General features: G+C 36.7%; 4 protein-coding genes across 8 annotated transcripts; 2 read left to right on the top strand and 2 right to left on the bottom strand.

The window, feature by feature from the left end:
* Positions 1-195: 195 nt before the first annotated feature.
* Positions 196-5,136, top strand: LOC108661519 (purple acid phosphatase 15-like). Of its 2 annotated transcripts, XM_018118863.2 has the most exons (8): positions 196-807; positions 1,767-1,958; positions 3,028-3,361; positions 3,523-3,740; positions 3,906-4,096; positions 4,240-4,524; positions 4,695-4,811; positions 4,967-5,136. In XM_018118863.2, exons 1-8 carry the CDS (start codon positions 540-542, stop codon positions 4,994-4,996), a joined length of 1,635 nt encoding a protein of 544 aa, XP_017974352.1. In that variant the 5' UTR covers positions 196-539; the 3' UTR covers positions 4,997-5,136. The 2 variants fall into 2 exon arrangements, with proteins under 2 accessions (XP_017974352.1, XP_088662146.1); XM_088806020.1 differs by having other exon boundaries at positions 4,695-5,136.
* Positions 5,137-6,043: 907 nt separating this feature from the next.
* LOC18602718 (purple acid phosphatase 15-like) lies at positions 6,044-12,279 on the top strand. Its single transcript, XM_018119736.2, has 8 exons — positions 6,044-6,766; positions 7,313-7,504; positions 8,347-8,677; positions 9,107-9,324; positions 9,519-9,709; positions 10,362-10,646; positions 11,190-11,306; positions 11,933-12,279. The coding sequence occupies exons 1-8, from the start codon at positions 6,496-6,498 to the stop codon at positions 11,936-11,938; spliced, it is 1,611 nt and encodes a 536-aa protein (XP_017975225.1). The 5' UTR covers positions 6,044-6,495; the 3' UTR covers positions 11,939-12,279.
* A 130-nt stretch (positions 12,280-12,409) lies between these two features.
* Positions 12,410-16,222, bottom strand: LOC18602719 (Carbohydrate-binding X8 domain superfamily protein). Its single transcript, XM_018119740.2, has 3 exons — positions 15,675-16,222; positions 15,540-15,573; positions 12,410-13,045 (listed from the first exon to the last, which is right to left on the bottom strand). The coding sequence occupies exons 1-3, from the start codon at positions 15,985-15,987 to the stop codon at positions 12,790-12,792; spliced, it is 603 nt and encodes a 200-aa protein (XP_017975229.1). The 5' UTR covers positions 15,988-16,222; the 3' UTR covers positions 12,410-12,789.
* LOC18602720 (ubiquitin carboxyl-terminal hydrolase 2) lies at positions 15,775-23,060 on the bottom strand. 4 transcript variants are annotated; one of them, XR_001927582.2, is made up of 5 exons: positions 22,773-23,060; positions 19,532-22,386; positions 17,276-17,615; positions 16,409-16,453; positions 15,775-15,915 (listed from the first exon to the last, which is right to left on the bottom strand). XR_001927582.2 is itself a non-coding variant. In XM_018119735.2 (3 exons), exons 2-3 carry the CDS (start codon positions 22,378-22,380, stop codon positions 17,378-17,380), a joined length of 3,087 nt encoding a protein of 1,028 aa, XP_017975224.1. In that variant the 5' UTR covers positions 22,381-22,386; positions 22,773-23,060; the 3' UTR covers positions 17,067-17,377. The 4 variants fall into 4 exon arrangements, 1 of the variants encoding a protein (XP_017975224.1); XR_016026039.1 differs by having other exon boundaries at positions 15,787-15,915; positions 16,306-16,453; XR_001927583.2 differs by lacking the exon at positions 16,409-16,453.
* Between the last annotated feature and the right edge of the window lie 303 nt (positions 23,061-23,363).

The raw sequence follows: 23,363 nt of genomic DNA on the forward strand, positions 1-23,363 counted from the left end.
AGTGAGTTGTAAATAAGTTGAAACAGTCCGAAGGAAAAGACAAATGCAATAAACAAAATACCAGCAATACAAGAAACGATTGCCCACTTCAAACAAAGTAACAAAATGAACTTAAAACGAGAATTTTGCCGGATATAAGTAACCGGCTACAAAAGAAAACCATTTCACTTCGCTTTTTGGATAAAGAAAGCCATTTTCATGGTGAAAAAACCTATTAAAAAAACACAACTCTTTCTCCAAATAGCTTCCTTCACTCAATATTAATGCTTTCCTTTTCAACATCCCTTTGCCTTCCTTTTCAACTGTCCTATATATGTATATTCTCCATATAAACTCAGCTTCAGCTTCCCCAACCTCATCTATATATAGACCTTCGAGCTTCCCATAGCATTAATATCACCATCATAACTGTATATAGATAGTTGTCGTTTTCCTGTTATTCTTTCTCCAACAAATCTCTGCTTTGCCCTCTCTTTATCTCTGCCTGACTAAAAGTTATTTTCCCTCTTGTATCTTAGCCTTGCATGAAAGCTTGAGATATGGAATCAGTTTCAGTTTCTTTGCATGTTGTAATGTTTCTTTCCGTTATACTAAGCTTAACCTTTGTCGACGGGGCTATTCCAACTACACTTGATGGACCCTTCAAGCCTGTGACAGTCACTCTTGATAAGAGTTTCCGTGGCCATGCCGTAGACTTGCCTGACACTGATCCTCGAGTTCAAAGGCCTGTTAAAGGTTGGCAGCCTGAGCAAATCAAAGTCTCTCTCTCTACAAACTATGACTCAGTCTGGATATCTTGGATTACAGGTGATCTCTCTCTTTACCATGATCATGTAGTTTTCTCTTCAGCTTTTTATTTGATTTTCCTATGTATTTCAGAAGATTAGACAGTTTTGCTAGCATTAAAACCAGTGGCATAGCTTGACTATTCAGAGATGAAAGCAAGGCCTCGGAGGAGGGGGGGCTCAAAATTGCAATATTTATATTTTGTTCTTTAATTTATTTTTTAAAAATTTTATAATTTCATCTTTTCAAATATTAAAATTTTTAATTTCATCCCCTCTAACTTAAAATCTTGACTCCGTTAATGGCTATCTACTCTTGTTTTATGAGAAGCACTAATTCATCCCTATTGTATAAATCATGCACCAAATCTTATTATAAACTCTAAAAAGTTAGTATAATAATTTTTTTCATGATTAGTATAATAAATAAATTGTTAATGTCCACCTTAGCTCTCTGTTTCTGCTGGTCTTTGTTTAGCTGTCTTGGAACATTTTCAAGCAACTAATCTTTTGCCAATTGTACAAGTTTTTGCCCGAGCCGTCCTATGATATGTCATGGGGAGTCTTTGAGGGTTACAATCTTAGACTTATAATGACATTTTCAAGTCACCGAGGTTAATAAAATCATTTTTTAAAAAAAAAATTAGTTAATGTAAACTGTAATACGAGACTATGACATTATGGATGGGGTCGTTATATGGTTTGAAGGACTTTGACATGGACAAGATTATAATAGACACCGAAGTGACACTAAATTAGACTTTGGAAAGGAATCTTTTATGCTTTGTTTGAACATTACATTATTTATAAATTTATGAGATTTTGACATTATTATGTGTTTTGTTTTTTGGTTTTATTAGTTCAGAGTAGCAATATTTTCAACATTTAGAATAACTGATTAACTCATCATTTTCATTTTTAAATCTTTAATTTTTCCACTTCATTTAATTCAGTATGTTAATTGAAAGAAAAAAATTGCAGGGGAATTTCAAATAGGCGATGATGTAAAACCACTGGATCCAGAAAGTGTGGCAAGCGTTGTTCGATATGGCATGTTGAGATTCCCATTGACTCATCGAGCAATGGGCCATTCCCTTGTTTATAGCCAACTTTATCCTTTCCAAGGCCTCCGCAACTATACCTCTGGAATTATTCATCACGTTCGCCTCTCAGGTCTTTTATTTCTTTTCTGCTTTTTTGTTTTCTTCTACATGCAATTGGTCTGTCAGTTTCTTGGAAGTGCTCATTTGCTATATATCCTTTATTATGGTCCCTGGTGTATATATCCATGACAATCCAATGCAATGAAGAGTCTAGTATCTAACCCAATGAGACATTAAGTTTGTTGCCCTGTGAGGAACAATTACTGGATTGATCTGTTCTGATTTTTGTTGCCTGAGGGCTTTGTTTAAGTTTATTAACAGCAGTAATTCGATCGAGTACTGGAAAAGTGATGGACTGTTATTACTTGTTCTTTTCTGTTTCTTTTTCACTTGATTTAATCAGTATCATTGATCTCATCCCATAGTTAATAGCTACACAACTTGTGCTATCACATTCATATTCATCTAGTGGTTTGAAAATTCTATAAGACATAAGCATCAATTTCGCTTGGTAAGCTTGAAATGAATGCAAGCACCAAATGATAAAATATACAAGCGATGCTTGAAAGGGATTAATGCTCTGCTAAAGCACGTCATTAGCAGTCATCATCTTCATGAAGCCAACATAGCTAAGCTAATAAGTAGGACCCGCAGGACGTGATGGTAACTTACCAATTCCCATTGCGCAATATCTAGTAGGTTTTACAGTCCAACCCTCAATAATATGGGAAGCACTACGCTGACACTCAACTGCCTGGAACAACTTTCCAATGACTTCAAATCCCAATCCTCAAACTGAAACTTTGCCTCCGTGGAGAAGCAATTTCTGATTCAATTTGTTTGGTTTGAGTGCTTGTCTATTCATTAGTAAAGAGACTGAAAGTAGGGATCAAATGCGCGTCATTCCTTACATCCTGTTTTTTGTCATGTTTCATTGAAAGTATATATGGATCAAACAATATTTGAAAGAGACTTTATTAGCAGTCCAAAAGAAATGACAAGTTTAAAGGCTTCTTTCATATAATCAAGAACTGGTCCAATTTACATTTTTTTTTTCCATATATGTCACTTGTATTTATGTGAAATGGAAAATTGTCAAAATTTGAACGTCTTGATCAACGAAGATGAAAATTTTGCAGGTTTGAAACCTGACACCTTATATTTCTATCAATGTGGAGACCCTTCCATCCCAGCAATGAGTGATGTCTACTATTTTAGAACAATGCCAGTTTCTTGTCCATGGAGTTACCCTGCAAGAATTGGAGTGGTTGGAGACCTGGGGCTTACTTATAATACAACTTCAACAATTGGTCACCTGATGAGAAATGATCCTGATCTTGTCCTGTTAGTTGGGGATGCAAGCTATGCAAACCTGTATCTAACCAATGGAACTGGTGCTGATTGCTACTCCTGCTCCTTTCCTAATAGCCCTATTCATGAAACCTATCAGCCTCGTTGGGATTATTGGGGAAGGTGAAACAAGAACTCTTGACATTTTCTTTTGGGACTGTTATCTGTATCTTTCTGATAGTTTCAAATGGTTCCCAAGTAAATTACTTTCTCTTACATTTGCAGTTAACATTTAGAAACAAGTTATTTAACTGACAACATCATCGCGGTGGACTTGTTATCAGATATATGCAGCGTCTAGTGTCCAAAGTTCCGATAATGATGATAGAAGGGAACCATGAGATAGAAGAACAAGTTGGGAAGCAGACATTTGCAGCTTACAGTGCTCGATTTGCATTTCCATCCGAAGAGAGTGGATCATCATCGACGTTCTATTATTCTTTTAATGCAGGTGGCATACATTTTGTGATGCTAGGCGGTTACACCAACTATAACAAATCAGGTGAGCTCAAAGGCCAACCTCTTTACGTACTGTCTACCTTCCCCTCCTGACCATCTGCAAGCATTAGCCTTATGAGAGTCACCCCAGAGATATAGAACCGAAAAGAGCCAATCGCCTAGTCTTAAGAACCATATTATTAGACTCTTAATTTTTTTTTTTTTACAGGGGATCAATACCGGTGGTTACAGAAGAACCTTGCTAAAGTTGACAGAAATGTAACTCCATGGTTGGTTGCTACATGGCATCCTCCTTGGTACAGCACCTACGCTGCACATTATAGAGAAGCAGAGTGTATGAGAGTGGCAATGGAAGAATTATTATACAAGTATGGAGTTGACATAGTCTTCAATGGACATGTAAGTCAAGTTCTATAATGAATGATTTCTAGTTGAATTTTCAGAAATAGATGTGAACAAATGCATCCAATTGTTGTTTGTCAATGACAAATGACATTCACTGGAGAGCTGATGGATGTTGCTCATTTGGCAATAATCAACAGGTTCATGCCTACGAGAGGTCAAACCGAGTGTATAATTACAGCTTGGATCCCTGTGGTCCTGTACATATTGCAATTGGTGATGGTGGCAACCGAGAAAAAATGGCAATTACACATGCTGATGAACCTGGGAACTGCCCGAAACCATCAACCACTCCAGATAAATTCATGGGTGGGTTTTGCGCATTTAACTTCACATCAGGCCCAGCAGCTGGTAGATTCTGCTGGGACAGGCAGCCTGATTATAGTGCATACAGAGAAAGCAGCTTTGGCCATGGAATTCTAGAGGTACACTGCATAAACTACATTGAGGTTCTTCCAATAGAAGTGCTTAAAATTGAATGTGCCATTCGAAGAAGCCTTCAAACATATTATTAAAGCCTTGTGTATAGAAAGTTGACTTGTTTAATTATGGTATAGATTTTATCACAAACTAATTATCAGGAAGTGGTTTGCAGGTTAAAAACGAGACTCATGCTCTCTGGACTTGGTACCGCAATCAAGACGCTTATGGCACTACCGGTGATGTGGTATATATAGTAAGGCAACCTGATAGGTGCCCTGTTGAACCAGAGGTAATTAATTAGCCTGAATTAAGCTTTTGCATATTCAAAGAGTCCTTCAAGTTAAAAGAAATTTTCTGCCATTATCAAACTGTATGATGTCATCACTCTGGCTTCTGATCACAGAGATTGACAATAGCTTAGTTTCTTTTTGTTCATTTTGCTAGGGAACTCCAGGTTATAACCGTAGAGGATGAGCACAGACTCCCAAAGCACAACCTATTAGTATACAGAAAGATTGAAAAGCAAATAATCAAAAAATTAAAAGGATCATTTCATTGTTAGAGTCTCCCGTATACTTGCAGTACATGAATAAAAATTGATTTCAATGTGTCAATATATTGTACCATCATCTTCGATGAGTAGCCCATTACACCCTTTCTGTCATATTACAAATTACAAAATTATTATTGCTCAGTACAAGAGAATGACAAATGAGACAGCCAAGCTAAAGGTAAATTAGTTATAACCCGGGAACTCAAGATGGCTCGTCAGCATTACTTTGACATATCTATAAGCCTGATAGATAAACACCAATTGCTATAACATCAGAGACACAAGGCAATCAGAATACTTACACAATGACATTGAGACGTTGTTGAGGTACAATAAGAGGTCAGCATGGGCGGGCTTGGATGGGCTCATTCGGGTTTTACCTTTGGCCCAAGTTTCAGGAGAACCAGGCTTTGAACCCTGGGAGGTCCAACCCCCCGATTGGGCCCAAGCCGGCAGTTCAATTTATCACGGGGACCTATAATTGCACTGTTTGTTCACGGGATAACTCCAGCTTCCACCCCTTAGCCATTCAATTGATCAACAGTCATTCTCCACTGAAATGTCCTTCACATGCAACTTTGATTTTCTCTTGTTTTTATTTTAAATTAAAGTTTCAAATATAATAATTGAAAATGTCTTCAACAATCCATCATTTAACAATACAACAGGAAAGCAAGCTAAGAAGTCCACGTTTAGGTGCAAATGAGAGTTTAGTGCGTTCACTTTCAACCGCCGAAATAATTTAGTTCGCACCACAATTTTGTCGGCTAACAGTCAGTAACCTATTCATTAAAGGAACCCCATGTTTCTGTAGCATCCTCCATGCTTATTTGTCTGCTTTCCCAGTCCTACTGTGCCATGGTCGCAAGTCTCAACGGGTATTCCGAACCTTAACGGAGCTTCAAAAGTGGATGGGACGTGGCGGTATTTGACACCCTAAATTCTATAATTGATAAGTTTGCCGTGTTACCCTCTGTCTCTCCACTTAAAAAGCCTATAAAAGGAGAGGAACCCATGATTCCATGCTCAACTAAAAGAAAAGATGAAAAGGCTCCTATACTAATACCTGACTACTTGTGAAGTAGTCCAAAGGGACTAAAAGTGAGCCTGGGAAATTAGTGTATGATAAAGATTACAACATTTTATAGTTGATCCAATATTATAATCTTAGAATAATGCTTATCTAATTTATCTTTATCTTTGTACCGTACCTAAATAAACAATTCAACTCTCCTATGAGACTATTCTCATGTTTTAATCTTGCTTTTATATTCTGCTTTATGCTATCAGACTCGTACCATTCTCTTTCTCTGTTTCTTTATGACTTCTAAAACATTTGCTACTCTCTGATAGCTTCCTTTTTTCTAGTTATTAACCTCTTCTCTTTTTTTTTTTTGTTCATGCAAACAAAAACCCAGTAATGGTTTTGGCTATGGTGTTCATCAATGGGCCACTACATTGCTTAATACTGCTGAGCTTGATGTTTGTAGTTAATGGGGACATACCAACAACCCTTGAAGGACCCTTCAAGCCAGTAACCGTGCCCGTAAACACTAGCATTATTGGAAATATGACTAGCTTGCCATATAATGATACTAGTTTGCAAAGGCCAACGCTTGATTTTCAGCCAGAACAGATTTCAGTTTCTCTCTCTTCAAATTGTTCCTCAGTTTGGATTTCTTGGGTCACAGGTACCTTTCTTCTTCTTTTCTATGCTGCATTATGTTGTTTATGTATTCTTTTATCTAGTCTTGACTTCCTCATTTCGTTCTAGTAAAAGGCACGGCAAACATGGACATGCAGTTTGAAACTTCGATTTTAACTAATTAATAATCAGTTTATGGTGCTTTAAGACAAGTAAAGATTTGCTACCACAAACAGTTATTGTCGCTAACAGGCAAAACAAAATGTCTCAAGTCATTGAAGTCCTTGTGCCATCGTGTGAAAACTGTTTTCTTTTTCCCCCTGATGATGTACTGTGCTGAGATTTGGGTTGCTTTTACTTACCCTTTTTATCAGGAGTTCAAGGTTTCATATGCTGTTATATATAGTGTATTGGTAATTTGTTTTAGAAGTCAATAGAAATTGCTCAAATGGCCACATGGAAGCAAACCATTTGAAACTTTATTATTGACGTCTGTTGGGAAGGCATGTGAAATTCGATTATCCCTTTGTCTTCCTCAAATCTGCTTGAGGCATTTGCTTACTTTTTAATTTTTTATGAATTATGTTTTCAGGGGAATTTCAATTTGGTGATGATATAAAACCACTGGATCCTCAAAGTGTAGCAAGTGTTGTTCAATATGGAACGTTTAACTCAAGCAGAAATAATCAAGCTACAGGCAATTCCCTTGTTTACAGTCAACAATATCCTTATGAAGGCCTCAAAAGCTACACTTCTGGAATTATACATTGCGTTCTTGTCACAGGTATACATAATCCATCTGTTTTGATGCTAGAGCTATCCACTTTTTAGGCTCTTCAAGTGTTTGTTCGGTTTTCAATCAAAAGTTCCTCTGTAGTCTATTCTGTTCTGTTTATTTTGTTGTCTATACCTCAGGAAGCATTGAGGTCTTCACTGGATTCTCATCCATAGCCGTTTTTTGCAGTTTGCATTACCATAGTTTCTACTTTCTAAGCCACTTATGTGAATTATGTCAATATATAGAGAGGGATCAAAGCACTTCTAAAGAATTATATATAGTAGGGCACCTATTCCTCATGACTAAATGATTGATCATCAAAAATTGGACTATGGACTATTGTTGATTTGTTCTTTGGACTGTACTTGCTAATTTTTCTTTCACAAGTTTTCATGTTGCACTAGCATATTCATTGATTCAAGATTATTATGCCTGAATATTCGACGATAAACAAATAACATCAGCCTAAATCAGACTTAATGCTCTATTAGTCAATTAAAACACATATTTTTCCTTCTTGATGGTTTCAGTTACAACAATATTTTGGTTCATTTGGGTTCATACTTAGACTTAAACTTCTACCCAGTTTTCCATGAATCTAAGTTGAATTTCAAGATAATTATGTACAATTTGGTGAGACTTGATGTAGTTTTCTCAAATACAAGTAATACAAAGAGCTACTTACCTAGGAGTAAATATCTGCATAAAACTAAACAGACAAATTCTAACATAATATTAGTCCTTCATGCATGGAGGGGAGGGAGATGTTTGCATTTTGGGTGCACTTTAACTCACATAATCTTGAATTTTTCAGTTAGTATCACATTTAATATCGTGTCTTTCTGCAGGGTTGGATCCCGATACTCTGTATGAATATCAATGTGGAGATCCTTCTATACCAGCAATGAGTGATGTTCATTATTTCAGGACAATGCCTTCCCAGCCTGGGGACTACCCAAACAGAATAGCTGTGGTTGGAGACCTGGGTCTGACTTATAATACGAGTACAACAATTAATCACATGCTAGCCAACCATCCAGATCTTGCTTTGTTGGTTGGGGATCTAAGTTTTGCTGACTTATATCTTACAAATGGAACTTTGTCTGACTGCAGCTCTTGTTCATTTCCTGAAACTCCTTTCCAAGAAACATATCAACCTCGTTGGGACTACTGGGGAAGGTCAAACTTCAATATCTTACCTGATAACCTACTATTTTCTTCACACTATCCAGCAACTTGAAAATTTTTGAATGAGTAATTTGTAGCTGTAGTTTATAAAAGGTGAAGTGATTGCAAAATGGCAAAGATGAGTGGTATGGTCCTTCTAATCAGACAAATAGCAAAATTGCTTGAAACTTAACTCAAAATTGCAAAGCTGTATTATTGACTCTCTAATGTAGTTGTGTTGATGTGAACTTGCTTTAAGGCTGATGTAGGAAACATGTGGTAGGCATGGATCTTGACTTGAGTTTTTTTCTTCTTTGGGAGAACTTTTTTTCTTATGTTCTTATTTTTCAAATTCAATGGTTCTCTATGAATTTACAAATGCAAAAAGGCCTGATGTATTGGAGATAAAATCAGAAATGAAAGTGAAATATTTGTTGGCAGGTTTATGCAGATTTTAACAGCTAGTGTTCCAACAATGGTGATAGAAGGGGACCATGAGATCGAAAAACAGGCTGATAATCAGACATTCACTGCTTACAGTTCTCGATTTGCTTTTCCCTGTGAAGAAAGTGGGTCATCATCCACATTGTACTATTCTTTTAATGCTGGTGGAATACATTTTGTGATGCTTGGTGCATATGTCTCCTATGATAAATCATGTAAAGTCATCAATTCACACATTTTCCTTATTTTCCTTTCTTATTTTTTATATGGTCTTTTCTTCTTGTGAAGTTGGCTTATGCATGCATCTAACTCATTCTTTTCCCTGTAAGGAATAATGGTTGTTATTTATCTCTCCACCAATCATGTTTACTTACCTCATAACAAGGCTATCTTGCTCTCTGGATTGCAGCTGATCAGTATAACTGGCTCGAAAGAGACCTGAGTAATGTCAACCGAAGTGTGACACCGTGGCTGGTAGCTGCTTGGCATCCTCCCTGGTACAGCACCTACAAGGAACATTACAGAGAAGCAGAGTGTATGAGAGTGGAAATGGAAGACTTACTATATGAATATGGTGTTGACCTTGTTTTCAATGGACATGTAAGAGCTGTTTACCATGTCTATGATTAGCCCATGATTTACTATTGCTACAAACAGTAGTATTACATTGTTTTTGAATTAATCAAAATTTCTTTGATTTGGCATATTAGGGGTACCAGACAAAAGGAATTCTTTTTTTTGTCTGGACAGCCACCGACTTTAACATAGTAATATCAGAACTGTACTTATTAGCATGGATAATTACATGTTCTTTGTTTCTCAAATCAGAGTCAAAGTAATGCTCAAAATGTAGTAGTGTGGATATGCATGTACTCAGGAAATAAAACCATTGAGGCTAATGGAGTGTTTAATTAATAACTTCCAGGTGCCCATTAAAATATTCCATCCCAGCTGAACATGGGAGGAAGCAAGTACTGTTCTACTAATGTTGATTAAAAAATATGACATTTTAAGGTCATTTGCATGCCTGTATCTAAAATCAATGACCATGTATTGTATGTAGCCCAAGGTTTTTGATGGCAACAGTCGACATGATATATTTTCCTTATAGATCAAGAACAGGCCTAGTTAGAGAAATATGTAGGGTACACTATTGCTTAGTTCTTATTCCTCACTTATCTGTTTCATGCTTTAAATAGTGTTCTATTGCAAATGAAATAAATTGAGAAGAAATTTGCCCACAATGAATCAGGTTAATGCCTATGAGAGGTCAAACCGAGTATACAACTACACTCTGGATCCATGTGGTCCTGTTTATATCACAGTTGGTAGTGGAGGAAATGAAAAGAACTTGACACTTGCGCATGCGGAAGAACCTGGTAATTGTCCAGATCCCTCTACCACCCCAGACAGATTTATGGGTGGCTTCTGCGCATTCAATTTTACATCAGGCCCGGCAACTGGTAATTTCTGCTGGAATGAACAGCCTGATTATAGTGCATATAGAGACACTAGCTTTGGCTATGGGATTCTTGAGGTACAACACACTGTCTCTTTCATTTTCTTACAGACACACACATCTAATGCACATGAAATTACATGTGTGCAAGAACACATTGCCATGCTCTGCAATGTCATTTACAACTAATAATTGGAAAAGGACACAAAGATCGGAATATTAAGATGTCAATGGCACTTTAATCTTGCATCTTGAATTGGCAAAATAGTTAGCAAGATTTACCAAATGGGAAGTATTTTACCTCTCTTTTTTTTTTTTTTTGTTTCAAAAGAGCCTACAAAGGTGGAACACCAGCATTGAAGTTTCAGTTTGTCTCAGCACTTCATTTTTTTGCTGGACGCTAAGGATTTCTTATTTAGTACATTCTAACAGAGTTTCATGTAGCCAATTAAACTCTAGCTAGCCTTCAATTTTACTAGTGAAACCCTAGTTATAATCTACCAAGGAATTAGCTATGTCCAGTGTGAATAAAACTATGTATAAACATCTACAGAAGTTATTCACTTTCTGAACGGTCATATTAGAGTGCAAACTGATGGGTAGTGTTTGTGTGTCCTACAGGTGAAAAATGAGACTCATGCCTTGTGGACTTGGTACCGTAATCAGGACCGCTACTACGAATCTGGGGATGTGATTTACATTGTAAGGGAGCCTGATCGATGCCCAATTGAGACAAAGGTGATTAAGCTTTTGACAGCTGAGAGTAAAGAAATTGAAACTGAAAAGTGGCATGACTTTAAATCTCCAAACCTTTGCAATCATAACCTCAAAATGAGAAAATAGATTTGCATGGAACATTTGTCTCTTAAATGCATGTAAAGATCAAAGAGTGAGCAAGAAAGAATGGCTAGATGATGCAAATATAAACAAAAAGGGTCAATTCCAAAGGAAAAACTGTGTCTTTATTTAGGAGGGCAAAAATGATGTTATTATCTTGTTAATTCAACTGAGGTGGGTGTGATTACCTGCTGCACACACAACTGAATATAGGTAATGTTAGCCAAACCTTTTAAAAACCCTGAAAAGAGAACCCTTCCTTTGTGATTAGCTAATTGCCATAACTGTTGCAATCATTTTAGTAAAGAATTTCTTTGCAACTGTTACCATGCAGCCTTTTTCGAATCTATGCCACTTATCAAGGTCTATGAATTATGAATTTACGATGATATTTAGTTAATGCAGTTTATGCTTAATAAACAATTATAATATTTTTATGTTTTTACCTTTATTTCCCCCTATGGTCTGCCCCTTCCCGGATTTTTTCTTGCTTATTTCTTACAGGTTTTTATCTGTGATGTACTCAGGTTTAGAAGTCTCAGACTCATTCAAGGAGAAAAGAACCGATTGAGATGCAAACCGTTCAGAAAAAGGCTTACGGTACCATGACCTCCACCAGTCTTTATCTCTGATTCGCATAGTTCTATGTCTAGACTAGATCAAAATCATTCTTTAATCTTTATTATTTATGATGCATTCATATGTACTTGAGGAAGATTAGGGGTTTGTCCATACAAGTTCGTATTCTTTGGGGGCTTATGTATATGATTTTAAGCATCATTAGTTAGGCACATAACAGATGGTGTCACCAGCATCCGCAGGTCATTCTAATTGTATTGCTAAATTACCGGTTACCAAAATTTATAAGGAAAAAAAGTTTTGCTACAATATTCAGCATTTTAGTTTCTGCACTGGGTTAATATCACCCTTTGATGTGCCATTTACCTCATAAATTTGCATGTTAGCATAAAAAGAACTTCATCTTGATATATCCAGATCCACTGTTGCCAACAAACCAGAGGAGATCAGAGCTAGATTCATCAAAGGAAAAATCCATAGATGCATCACTGTTTGATTACCCCTTCTCATTCATATATACGCCAGGAAACATACAAGAATAATATTGAAATATTGAATTGATTTTGTGAGAGCTAAGAAGATTGGAATCTAATAGAGATCTTTGCTAGTGCTAGCTCTAGCTCCTTGTTACTCATAATGCTAGATGAGATCTCTAGATTTAACCAATGTGAAGCCAGCAAATGTCCAGAAAAGTAGACAGAAGTAAATGATTGAAATCATCGGGTGCTGTTCCATATTAGCTAGAAAGAAGGCTCCAACTTCTAACAAAAACGCCTCTTCCCGTCACTGGGTCATGCAGCTGGGTTTAAGAGATCCACATGGGGTGCAAAATGAATGATAGAACAAGTAACAGCATGACAGACATTGAGCTTGTGGCAACAATATAATCCAATGAAGCTTTAGATTCATCTGTTGTGGGTACCGGAGGGGTCAGTCCAGGGTTATTTAGTCCAGTACTGCTATCACCATTGATTGGTGTAGTTGTCAATGGTGTCATTGGTACATTCGGGTTGTTTATCACTGTTGCTGGTGGCGTTGGTGCGGGTATCCCTCCAGCTGTGCTGGAAATTTCATAATTTAAGCTGTTAAATCGCAGAAATAGCAGAGACAAGGACTAAAAATAATCACAAAGCAAAACATAAGCGTTGTAACTTTTGTAAGAATCAGCAGATAAACTTTAATCAAGCTAACATAAACCAATTTGGTTAGTATTGTTGAAAATCCAAAACTGTTAAAGATCAAATTAGAGTTTAGGACTAGTGTGCTTTGCCTAGCTAGATGGAATAAACCCAAGCAAAGTTATGGTAAACAACAAAACAAGACTAGCTCAACCAAAATTAAGATGGAACAGGTTGCTTGGGAAACTGTTTTAATCAAAGTCCTGTCATAAGCCAAGGCAGATGGGCTATATGTTTTGGGTAGGTTAAGAGCTTTGACTAGTCTAAAATTAAGAGCAAGTACTGGTCCTAAGACAGGACCATGCTAGCGGGAAAAAGAATTGCAGACTATGTTTCTGCTTTACTTACCATAAAGAGAAACTAGTACAAAAGTAGATTCTTTGGAGTGACCACCAATAGCTTCTTAAGAAAAATTTTCTCACATTGCCCAGTTTTCATTGGTATATCCTTGTAAGAGAGTAGGAGTGCATATCCTTCCAAATTTCTCATAGATAATGGAAAAGTGAAGCAAATGCTAGAACTTCAATAATTAAAACATAAAATCCCAATAGATAATCCACATTGTTTGATTTGATTAATTAGAATATTTATTAATATATATATTTTTTCAAATTTCCATGCAGCAGAATTACCATAGACTTGTTTGTAAAGCTATTCAATTTCAAGCCACTAGTGGACATGCTCTGAGCCCAGTGGCACAAGCAAAAGTTACAGCACAAGGTGGTCTATGGGACAAGACAGAATGGCATCTGGATTGTTATTGCCATGCTTCGCAACATTCCCATTTGCCTTAAAGTCCTTGTCTCATACCTTACATCAAAAGAGCACCTAACCTTGGCCTCATCGATGGCCCTAACATCAAAACAGCAAACAAGAGTCATTTTAACCTAAGTACCAAACCATAGGACTATGATTTAAAGTAATTAGACTGAGTAAACGGCCAAACATGGGCATCCTAGTTGAGTTATCTTCAATCTCCACTATTATTTAATAGTAAAAGAATCTTTCCTCTCGAGTCATTCAAGCTAACAAAGCAAGAAAAAGCTCCCTTTGTCTCCTCATGCTGAACAAAGAGTACACATTGGAATGCGAAACTAAAACTGTTCAATCCAAACATTTTTCTACCTCCGAGGTAAAAAAAACATATAGGAGACAAACTTGTACTCTTCTAGACATGAAAGGAGTGTACTCAAATAGAACAGAACCTACAAGCATAATTGTTGCATTACTTTGGTTGCTTTCTAAAACAAAGATCACATAAAGTGCCGTCATCTGTTCACGTAAACATTTATTTACTTTTGATAAAGAAACAGGAGATCTATTTAGACCAATCATTTTGTCTAGTATAATAGGTGGATGGTTGAGATTGAACAATCCAATTATAGCTAGACTCTGAACCCCCTGATTCGGTGAAAAATAAGGGATTCAATGTGGCGAGAAAGCCCCCAGGAGGGTTCAAAATGTACATTAACATTTTTTTTTTTTTTTACCCTTGCCTGAGCATGGGCAAAAAGTGAGCTTTAGTCTGACAAGACCACCAGAGTCCATTCAGTAGACATGAGAAAGCTCTTGCTAGACAAAAACTACTGCAGCATTCAGGGCGCAGAGTAAAATCAGATTTGCATCATTAACCTAGGCCCAGATACACCCACGGGTAACTCCTGTGTTCCCTTATCTAGAGTATCTCAACCGTTGGATGTCCTTGGACAAGGAGTTAACATCCAACGGTTAGAAAAATATTAGCTGTTCCCATTAAAAAATGACGGAACTAAAACTGTACGAGCACAGTGAGGAACCCAAGGCATTGAAAGAAGAGACCAAGAGACATACGCCTAGGAAAACTGACTTATACAAAGCGAAGATTGTCCTGAGGAAAAAACGGACGGTTAGAGATTAAGATGCCATGCGTTAAGACACATGTCACACATCTATCAAATAACGGTATCATATGGATGCTCACTCTCCCTCAAGAATCACAGCACAGGCATTGCCCATACAAAGATTGAACTCGATTGCTATTAGAGATTAAGATGCCATGCGTGAAGACACATGTCACACATCTATCTAATAACGGTATCATAATCCCGGTTGCTCACTCTCCCTCAAGAATCACAGCACAGGCATTGCCTACACAAAGATTGAACTCTATTACTACTACCTGACTGTTTATACAAAAAAAATCAAAGAATGCGTGAAGCTGAAGAAAGTAAGAAACTAGACCAAAATCCTTCAAAAGCTACCTAAGTAAAAAGAGGAAAAAGAAAAAGAAAGCAATGTACTTGAGCTGAAAATAGTGGAAACCCAAGATTATTTTTGCACATAAAACTGATATTTAAAGACATTATTCAATAATGTAACACTAAAAAATCAGGCATACCTTGGAGAAGATGGGTACATACAAGATCCATAACCTACAAAACGAAACGAAATAAAGAGAACAAAATAAGCAAAAACCCAGTTGTAAAAACCAACCAAAAAAAAAGAAAGAGAAATTTGAAGGGAAAGAACAAACTGGGATCAGTTTTGGCAACAGTGGCAGTGCCAGCAAAATCACAGGCACCAGGTGCCATGGCCATACGCTGGTAGTAGCTATTGAAAGCATAAGAAGCATGAGCCTGGATAGTGTTGGGAAGAAAACAAAGGCCACTTGACTGTATAGGGCTACAGTCTGCACCAGCGGCACATGCATAGTCTAGTGCAGTTTGCAAAGCCTGGTTACTTGCATCACTCCTGACTACACACCAGCTCGTCCCCTGAGCAACCAAGAAGCTGTTTATTAGCAAGGAGAGGAAGAACAATACCAGCTTCAAGACTGGTACTTCCATGGAGAAGAGCTAAGTTGGTAAAGCAAGAGTGAGAGAGAGAGAGAGATAAAGAGAAGAGTACAGAGAAAGAGCGGAAAAAGAGGGAGTGATGGGGAAGAGATCTTTCTTTTGTTCCCTTTTCTGCTTTTCTTTCTTTTCTTTTTTTTTCCCCTTTTTAGTATGCTTATGTATAAATATATACACACACAATGGTGCTGTTGGGGGTACTTTCATGGCTTTGATTATCGGCCTTGGTAACCAAAAAGGAAAAGAGAAATGAAGAGAAAAAAATATTGTCAAATTCCTGTATTGGATCTTAGTTTTCATGTATGGATTTACCAAATTAACCCCATTTCTTTTTAAAGTAGTATTGGATTCTCTGCTGTCCTTGGTGCATTATAATAATAGGGCTCTGAATTCTGATAGGAATGGATTCTCTTACAGGGGTGAATCTTCTGCGGCAGAAAATCAACACATCTTTTGAGCACTGCATGAGAGATTTGTCCAATCAAAATATTGAAAGCCCATCAAAATTACATTTGGGTCCAATAAACTTATAGAAATTCCAAAATGGAAAATGTCAAATTAGTTCACAATTTTCACTTCATTTTCAAGGCTCATTACTTCTTTAATAATTAATTAATTTAAAATTTTAAATATACGAAATAAGTAAAAAATAATTATAAGTTACAGACAAAAAAATATTCATTCTAAGTATATTTAAAACAAAAATACTTTGATTTGGTATATAATATATATATATATATGGTTCACTAACTTTTCTGGAAATACACTTTTAAATTAAATATTGGTAAATTTAATATAATAATAATAAATTTGAACTTAAAATTTATATTTTCCAAAAATTGATGAAACAAACCGAAAATAAATATGAATTAGTTACTACTTTGCTACATGTATAACTTGTATTTAGGACACACACAGTGGTACATGTACATACTATAGTTTATAATAGTAAGTAGTGCTAGCCACATTAATGAGCAAAATCATAAGATATGCAAAACTTTTAGCTCCAGCTTCATAAATAAGAAACAAAACCCTTGGGAAATCCATAAGATGGATGACTCAAAATATTCATCTGGAAAACAATCAATGTAATAATTTGATAAGTGAATTCCTACAAAAAAAACCTCAATAAATTAGGAACTAAGGTTTCGAGGAAATAGGACCAATTACAAAAGAATACTGAAGCTTTTTCTGAGATATAATTTCATGATATACATATTAGAACTCATTACATGTCAAAAATGGGTATTGGAGTATATGGTAATTATTGTTGTACACTCACCTCTGCCTGTCATGTATTTCTGTCTCTCTCCTTTGGGGGTGCAATTCTAACTTTACCCCCTTCTGTCATTTAAGAAACAGAACAAGTATGGAACAAAACCCTTCAAATTTTTTCATAGAATAAGATGTATGCCTCACAGCGAAGAACTTCTTCAAGTGATACTTGGCGCACATAATGATCACTGACATAATACCACGGAGAACTCACATATTCGGTCTCTGCCTTCCCTTTCCTCTTCTCACCTCCTCTCACATATGCAATGTAGTGCCCCCCTCTCATTGTTCCCGAATGCTCCACAACCCCCATCAGATGGTAAATACAGTTATCTATGTCCTCACACCTGCAAATTATGAACATGTTTTTAAATCATATGAAAAGGTATTGAGAGAACTGGATGCATAAGCAATCAAGTGTCCTGTACTAGTTATATCATGTAAAATCTCCAACAAAACCTGGTATAGAATGTATATAGATAGCCACTTTCCCTGGTTTCTATATGGATTTTATGGCTTCAATATCATCTGAGCTATTGCTCTAAAACCAGCTATTTTCAAAAGGATGCTTTGGCATGCATCTAAAAAAGCCTATGTATATAATCAAAGTTGGACATAACTGCTAATTAACTTAGAAAGATAAACATAATGAAGGGGGGTTTTCAAAAACAAAACATAATAAGATAAATATAGATGAGGTTCCCTTGAAAATTTTTGAACACTTGCATGAAAAGCCAAAGAGTGATGGACCATTCTGTAGCAGTGTACCATTTGAAGCATATAGCAAGGAGTTCAATATCCAAATACATACATAAGTGTCTAGAGGCATGTACACACAAACACACACACACACACACACATTATAGTGCGCTTGTCCAAACAGACAGATTGAAACAAAGAAAAAGTAGGTGATCAACAGAGACACATATCCAAAAATAGCCAAGTAGGTATATATATATAAAGAGAGAGAGAGGGAAAAGCATGTATATGAACATGTAAAAGACAGAAAAAGAGTATCTGTCATATGTTTCCTAAAAGAACTTTTAAAAAGGAAGATTTTCAAAAAAATCAGCTCCGATAGGTCTCCTGATTTCTTCTCTGGAACCTCATCTAAAAACAAAATATCTGACCACCATTCCAGATCTCCCAATGTTAATAAGAGCTTAAACCATCTCAGCCACTCACCTCTTTGCCGCTAAATCATTATGTCTCACATCCATAATATAAGGTCACTAGCTCAATTACTATAGAAAATGTTCAACAGTAAAAGGATAGCACCTCGGAACATCTTGAAATTTTAACCAACTCAATTAAAAATATAATCCTCCCTATAAATGTCCAATGCCCATTTAGTATGTTATGATCATCATTATTTAGAAGCTCATGAGAGAGGCTGGCACATCCATGCCCAGTAGTCTTATGCTCTCAGCCAGGCTATGATACTGCCATGGGCTTGTGTTGGCATTCTTACATTATTATTTTGGAAACTATTAACAATATTCATTTTCAAAAGGCATATAAGTGAAAATACAGTTAGAGCTGCCATATAATAAAACTCAAAGGAAATAAAATGAGCTGTGAGAGGAAAAGATATCAGTTTTTTCTTGCAAAAGCTCATATTACTCTAATGAAATAAACCATAATAAGACATCACGAAGTTTATCCTTTTCTTGGTCTAACCATCCCTTTCTTGGTCTAACCATCCTATTCAATTTTCCAACCTAACTGTTTTAACTTCAATTGAAAACAAATAAAGTAAAATGAACTGCAACAGGCAAAGCATTTTATACAAAATGACAAATGCAAAAATATAATGACATCCCACTAGAGGTGAAACAATAATTTGAACAAGCTAAAAGTTACTCAAGTCTAAGATATTCTAAAATTGTGTTCTACAAAGATCTTGCACTTGTATTATAAATGCCATAGAAGTGTTTCTTGCCATCCTAAAAATCAGACAGTTCAATATTCCTATATAATAAACTCTGTGCTACAAGAGGCCGTTTCATGTAATCACAAATAAATTTTGTACTAACAAACAGGGAACACATTGACCAAGAATCTATGACTGCAGCATCTAAAAGCACATCCTACCAGCTATCTGTAAATTAAAACAGAATAAAGCAACCAAATTGAAAATAATAAAAGAAATCACCAAAATTTAAGAATTTAGCTTTTAGAGAGGTTTAAGAAAAAAGTAAGCACACGGGAACAGACTTGACAAGAAGAAAGGCTATGCACATTAAGACATATGGAAAGGTACCTGGCATCCACATATGGTCTAAGATCAATTGTTTCTCTGAAATTGACGTGGCCATTCAATTTACTTAAGCGACCACGAGCGTCTTGGCTGAACCTCTTCAAATGAATAGTTAGAATAGGTGGAGCCTTGTTTATGAGGACCCTCTTTGTTGCATTTCTCTTCACCTTCACGTTTTTAGAGTCTATCTCTTCATCTTCACTTTCCCCTGATTGACAGTTTTCGGCCATCTGTGAATTACTCTGCTGAAATTTATCATTATCACTATGATTTTCAACATTGCAAGAATCAACAGGTTGGATACCACCAGATTCTTCTTGACCACAGGATTTAGAGGAGACTGAAGAACCTGATTTCATCAGGCTTGCATCTTCTATCTCAGATTTACCTTCTTCAGATTTAGACACAACTGAATTTAGCTCACCTGTTTGACCAATTTCAAGTTTTATACCATTTTGTTTCAAAGAATCAGTTATCTTGTTATGTAAAACCAAGCTTTCACCAGAATTACTGATATCGCCATTACTAATAGTTCTAACTCCATTAGGACAAGGGAATTCTTTATCTAAACTTGGTGGTTCACATTGGCTTTGAGTCTCACCACCATTGGTTAAATTCTTTGACATCTTAGTCTGCTTCTTCTTTGATTCCAACTTCTGACGTCGCAGAATTTTTGCACAATTCTCACAATTCCAAGCATTATCGTCAGAAAGAAGCTCTGGCTTTATGAAGTGAGCCAAACAGCTTTCTACAGACACTGGAGAGTCACTATCATCAACCTCATCAGGATCAGAATCACTAATATTCCCAGCCAAAAAACCAGTTTCAGCAACTTCATTTGCTAAAGAGGGCCCAATGCTGGGCCCTTCAGCAATTTCGGGCTCATTAAACATGTCACCAAAGCCATCAAACTCCACTTCCTCTTGTCCATGGCCAACATTTGATGAGGAGGCCTCGTTTTCTCTCACACTCTCTTTAGAACTGGTACTTTCTTCTTTGTAAGGGAGCAACAGAACCTCAGAATCTTGAACCAGCAAAGGAAGCCCCTCTTCCTGAAGGTTTCCAGAAGAATCATGTGGTTTCCAATTTGGTTCCCCCTCAAGTAAAGAGACCTGACTACTTTCTGCTAAAGCTTCATTCAGAACCAGATTCTTGTCTTCAGAATCTTGAAAAAAGGAAATATCATTATTTTGAGAAATCAAATCATTCTCAACAGCTATTGTTCCTGGTTCAAGGTAATCCATCCAAGTAAAACCATCTGCCCCAGCTGCATTTTCCTGCAGCGTATTCTCCATTACAAGGTAATCCATCCAAGCAAAATCATCTGCCGCACCTGTATTTTCCTTCACTGCATTCTCCATTACTTGCTCATTCTCAGACTCTGCAACAGCTAAGAGATTCTGTGAAGCAGAACTGAGTTCATTGGCCTCGGCACTTGTGCCAACAGCACCAGATAGTAAAGAATCACTGGAAGATGCCACCATGGTTTCTGTTTGAGGCACAACCATATGGCCTAGGCCTGGAGATTCACTGCTTGGCAATGAAGTCGTAACACCTTGAGCTGGTGACCGATCTACATCTTTGTTAACTTTTCCCCGAGCCCTGCCAACTTTTTTTGGTGGCAGCTTTGTTTTCTTGGCTCGAGAGACTGGTTGAGCCTTTTTAGATGGGGTTTTCTTAGTTGGAACTGGAAGGGAGAGATCTAAAAATGGTTCATACACTGTTGAGGAGTGCCCACATTCCTCACAACAGAGAGTACTCGAAATTTGACCCCCAAATACAGCATCCACAAAAGTAAGATCCTGATTTGCCGAAACTACATCATTTATAGAAGCATTAATGTGTTTTTTCAGAGCCAACTCTTCTGTATAAAGCCCATCAAGCAAGCAACGAAGCAATTCATGACTATCATGTTGTTGATAGCCCCTAAACTGGGGAGCCTTAGCACAAATGCACCCAAAAAAGGGTTTCGGATTGATAGCATTTTTCAATCCCATCTCCGGTTTTGTTTCAGCAAAAAGCTTTTTCAAAGAAATAGTTAGTTGCCCCCCGGATGCATCCAGATTCAAGAAGTAGTCCCTTAGTCTATCCAGAGCCAGAAGATTCTGCATTACTGAATTAAAGAAGCACGTATTCCCAAGATTAACCAAACCCCGAACCATATAGCCACTTTTTTCATCCAAGCCATTTGATATAGTTCCTTCTGATTTGATTGCGTTCGTAACACTGCCACTTCCAAACCAAACATTCTCAACATCAGCTGCTGGTGGTTCAGATGATCGTTCTTTAATCAATTTTACAACCTCAGACAAAGCATCTTTATTTTCAACATTTTCTTCCGTTTTCTCTACTGGAATGAATGTACTGCACGCGAAGCACCACCTCAATTGAGGATTATCCCACTGAATCATCAAGTGATGACGGGTTTGTCTAATATGACGAATTGCATGGGTCGTAGAAGCTGTTGGCAAGCCAACTCCAGCACACACAAAATGTCCACATTCCAAACAAACCCAAATGGCTTTTGACTCAGATTTTGAATCCACCGAAGCACTTCCCTTCTTCTTCCCATGTTTACCCTTTCCCTTACTCCCTCTCCTATCATTTCCACCTTCCCTACAATCTTCACACCTAATAGGCCCCGAGGACCTTAATTTAGCCAACAATTTATCCAAGTAAATACCTTTATCAAGATGGGGGCATGATTTCCTCTCTTTTACGACTGCAACTCCATCATCAACCTTTTCAAAACTAGCATTATTCTCTTGAGGTATAACTTTTGGAGATTGGGCTGCCACAACCTTTTTCTCCTTAGGAGGTACTCGACGATTCTTCTTAACCCTTTTCCCCATTAGTTCCTAAAAAACCAATTCCAAATAACCATTAACACCTTAAACCCTCCAAGCAATACCAAAAACTCATATAAGCAATCAATACAGAAATGATAACCAAAAAAAAAAAAAAGAAACAATCCAAACAATCTATTCCCTACACATATTTGATAAAATTAGTAAACATGAAAATACACAAACTCAGTATCAACTAAAAGAAGCAGAGATTGAGAAAAAGCAAAAAAATAAATAAATGTAAATTTAGAAGATGACCCAGACGATGATGATTTGGATTGACAAATGCAAACAGAAGCTTATAAACTAGTATTGAGGCCACAGCAGGCCAAGCAAAGGTGTAAACTTTACAAAAATCAGAAAGAATTAGAGAAGAAGAAAGGAAAGAAAAACTTTACCTGAAAATTTGGAGGAAGAGGACCAATAAATATTGGTTTAGAGAAATCTAGTGAAAAAAGGCTTGTTTACATGAGGGTAAGTAAAAGAAAAAAATAATAATAAAAAACAAAAAAAGAATGGGGTTTTGGAGATTTAGGATCTAAGTAAGGAAGGAAGGAAGAAGAAGATTAAAGAGTAGTGTGGGCATTATAAGGGTTTGCCTGGCGCACTTTCTAAGTTTACTCCTCTCTCTCTCTCTCAAATCATCAGAGGAAAGAGAGATGGGAGGCTGTGAAGGTGAAAATTATACAAACAACTGCAGTAACTTGATTTAAAAACGGTATGTGACTGCTTCTATATTATTGGGAAAATATTGTTGTTTTTTGCTTCTTTTTCAGCAAATTACACAAAATTCCTTGACGTTTGACTATAATTACATTCGAGGACAATAGTTTGCAAAAACCACATCCCGCCTCAATGTTTAGAACGAGGTTAGCAGAAAACTTGCAATTACTGAAATAGCCCTTACCTAGAAAACCCACCTCAGCACTCGCGTATTTGTTGTGCCTACTGTACTTGATCTTTTAAATTTAACCACCTTTTCATTAAAA

This window comes from Theobroma cacao, chromosome 4 (genome assembly GCF_053813885.1).
Source record: "Theobroma cacao isolate CCN51 chromosome 4, ASM5381388v1, whole genome shotgun sequence".
NCBI classification, from domain to species: Eukaryota; Viridiplantae; Streptophyta; class Magnoliopsida; order Malvales; family Malvaceae; genus Theobroma; species Theobroma cacao.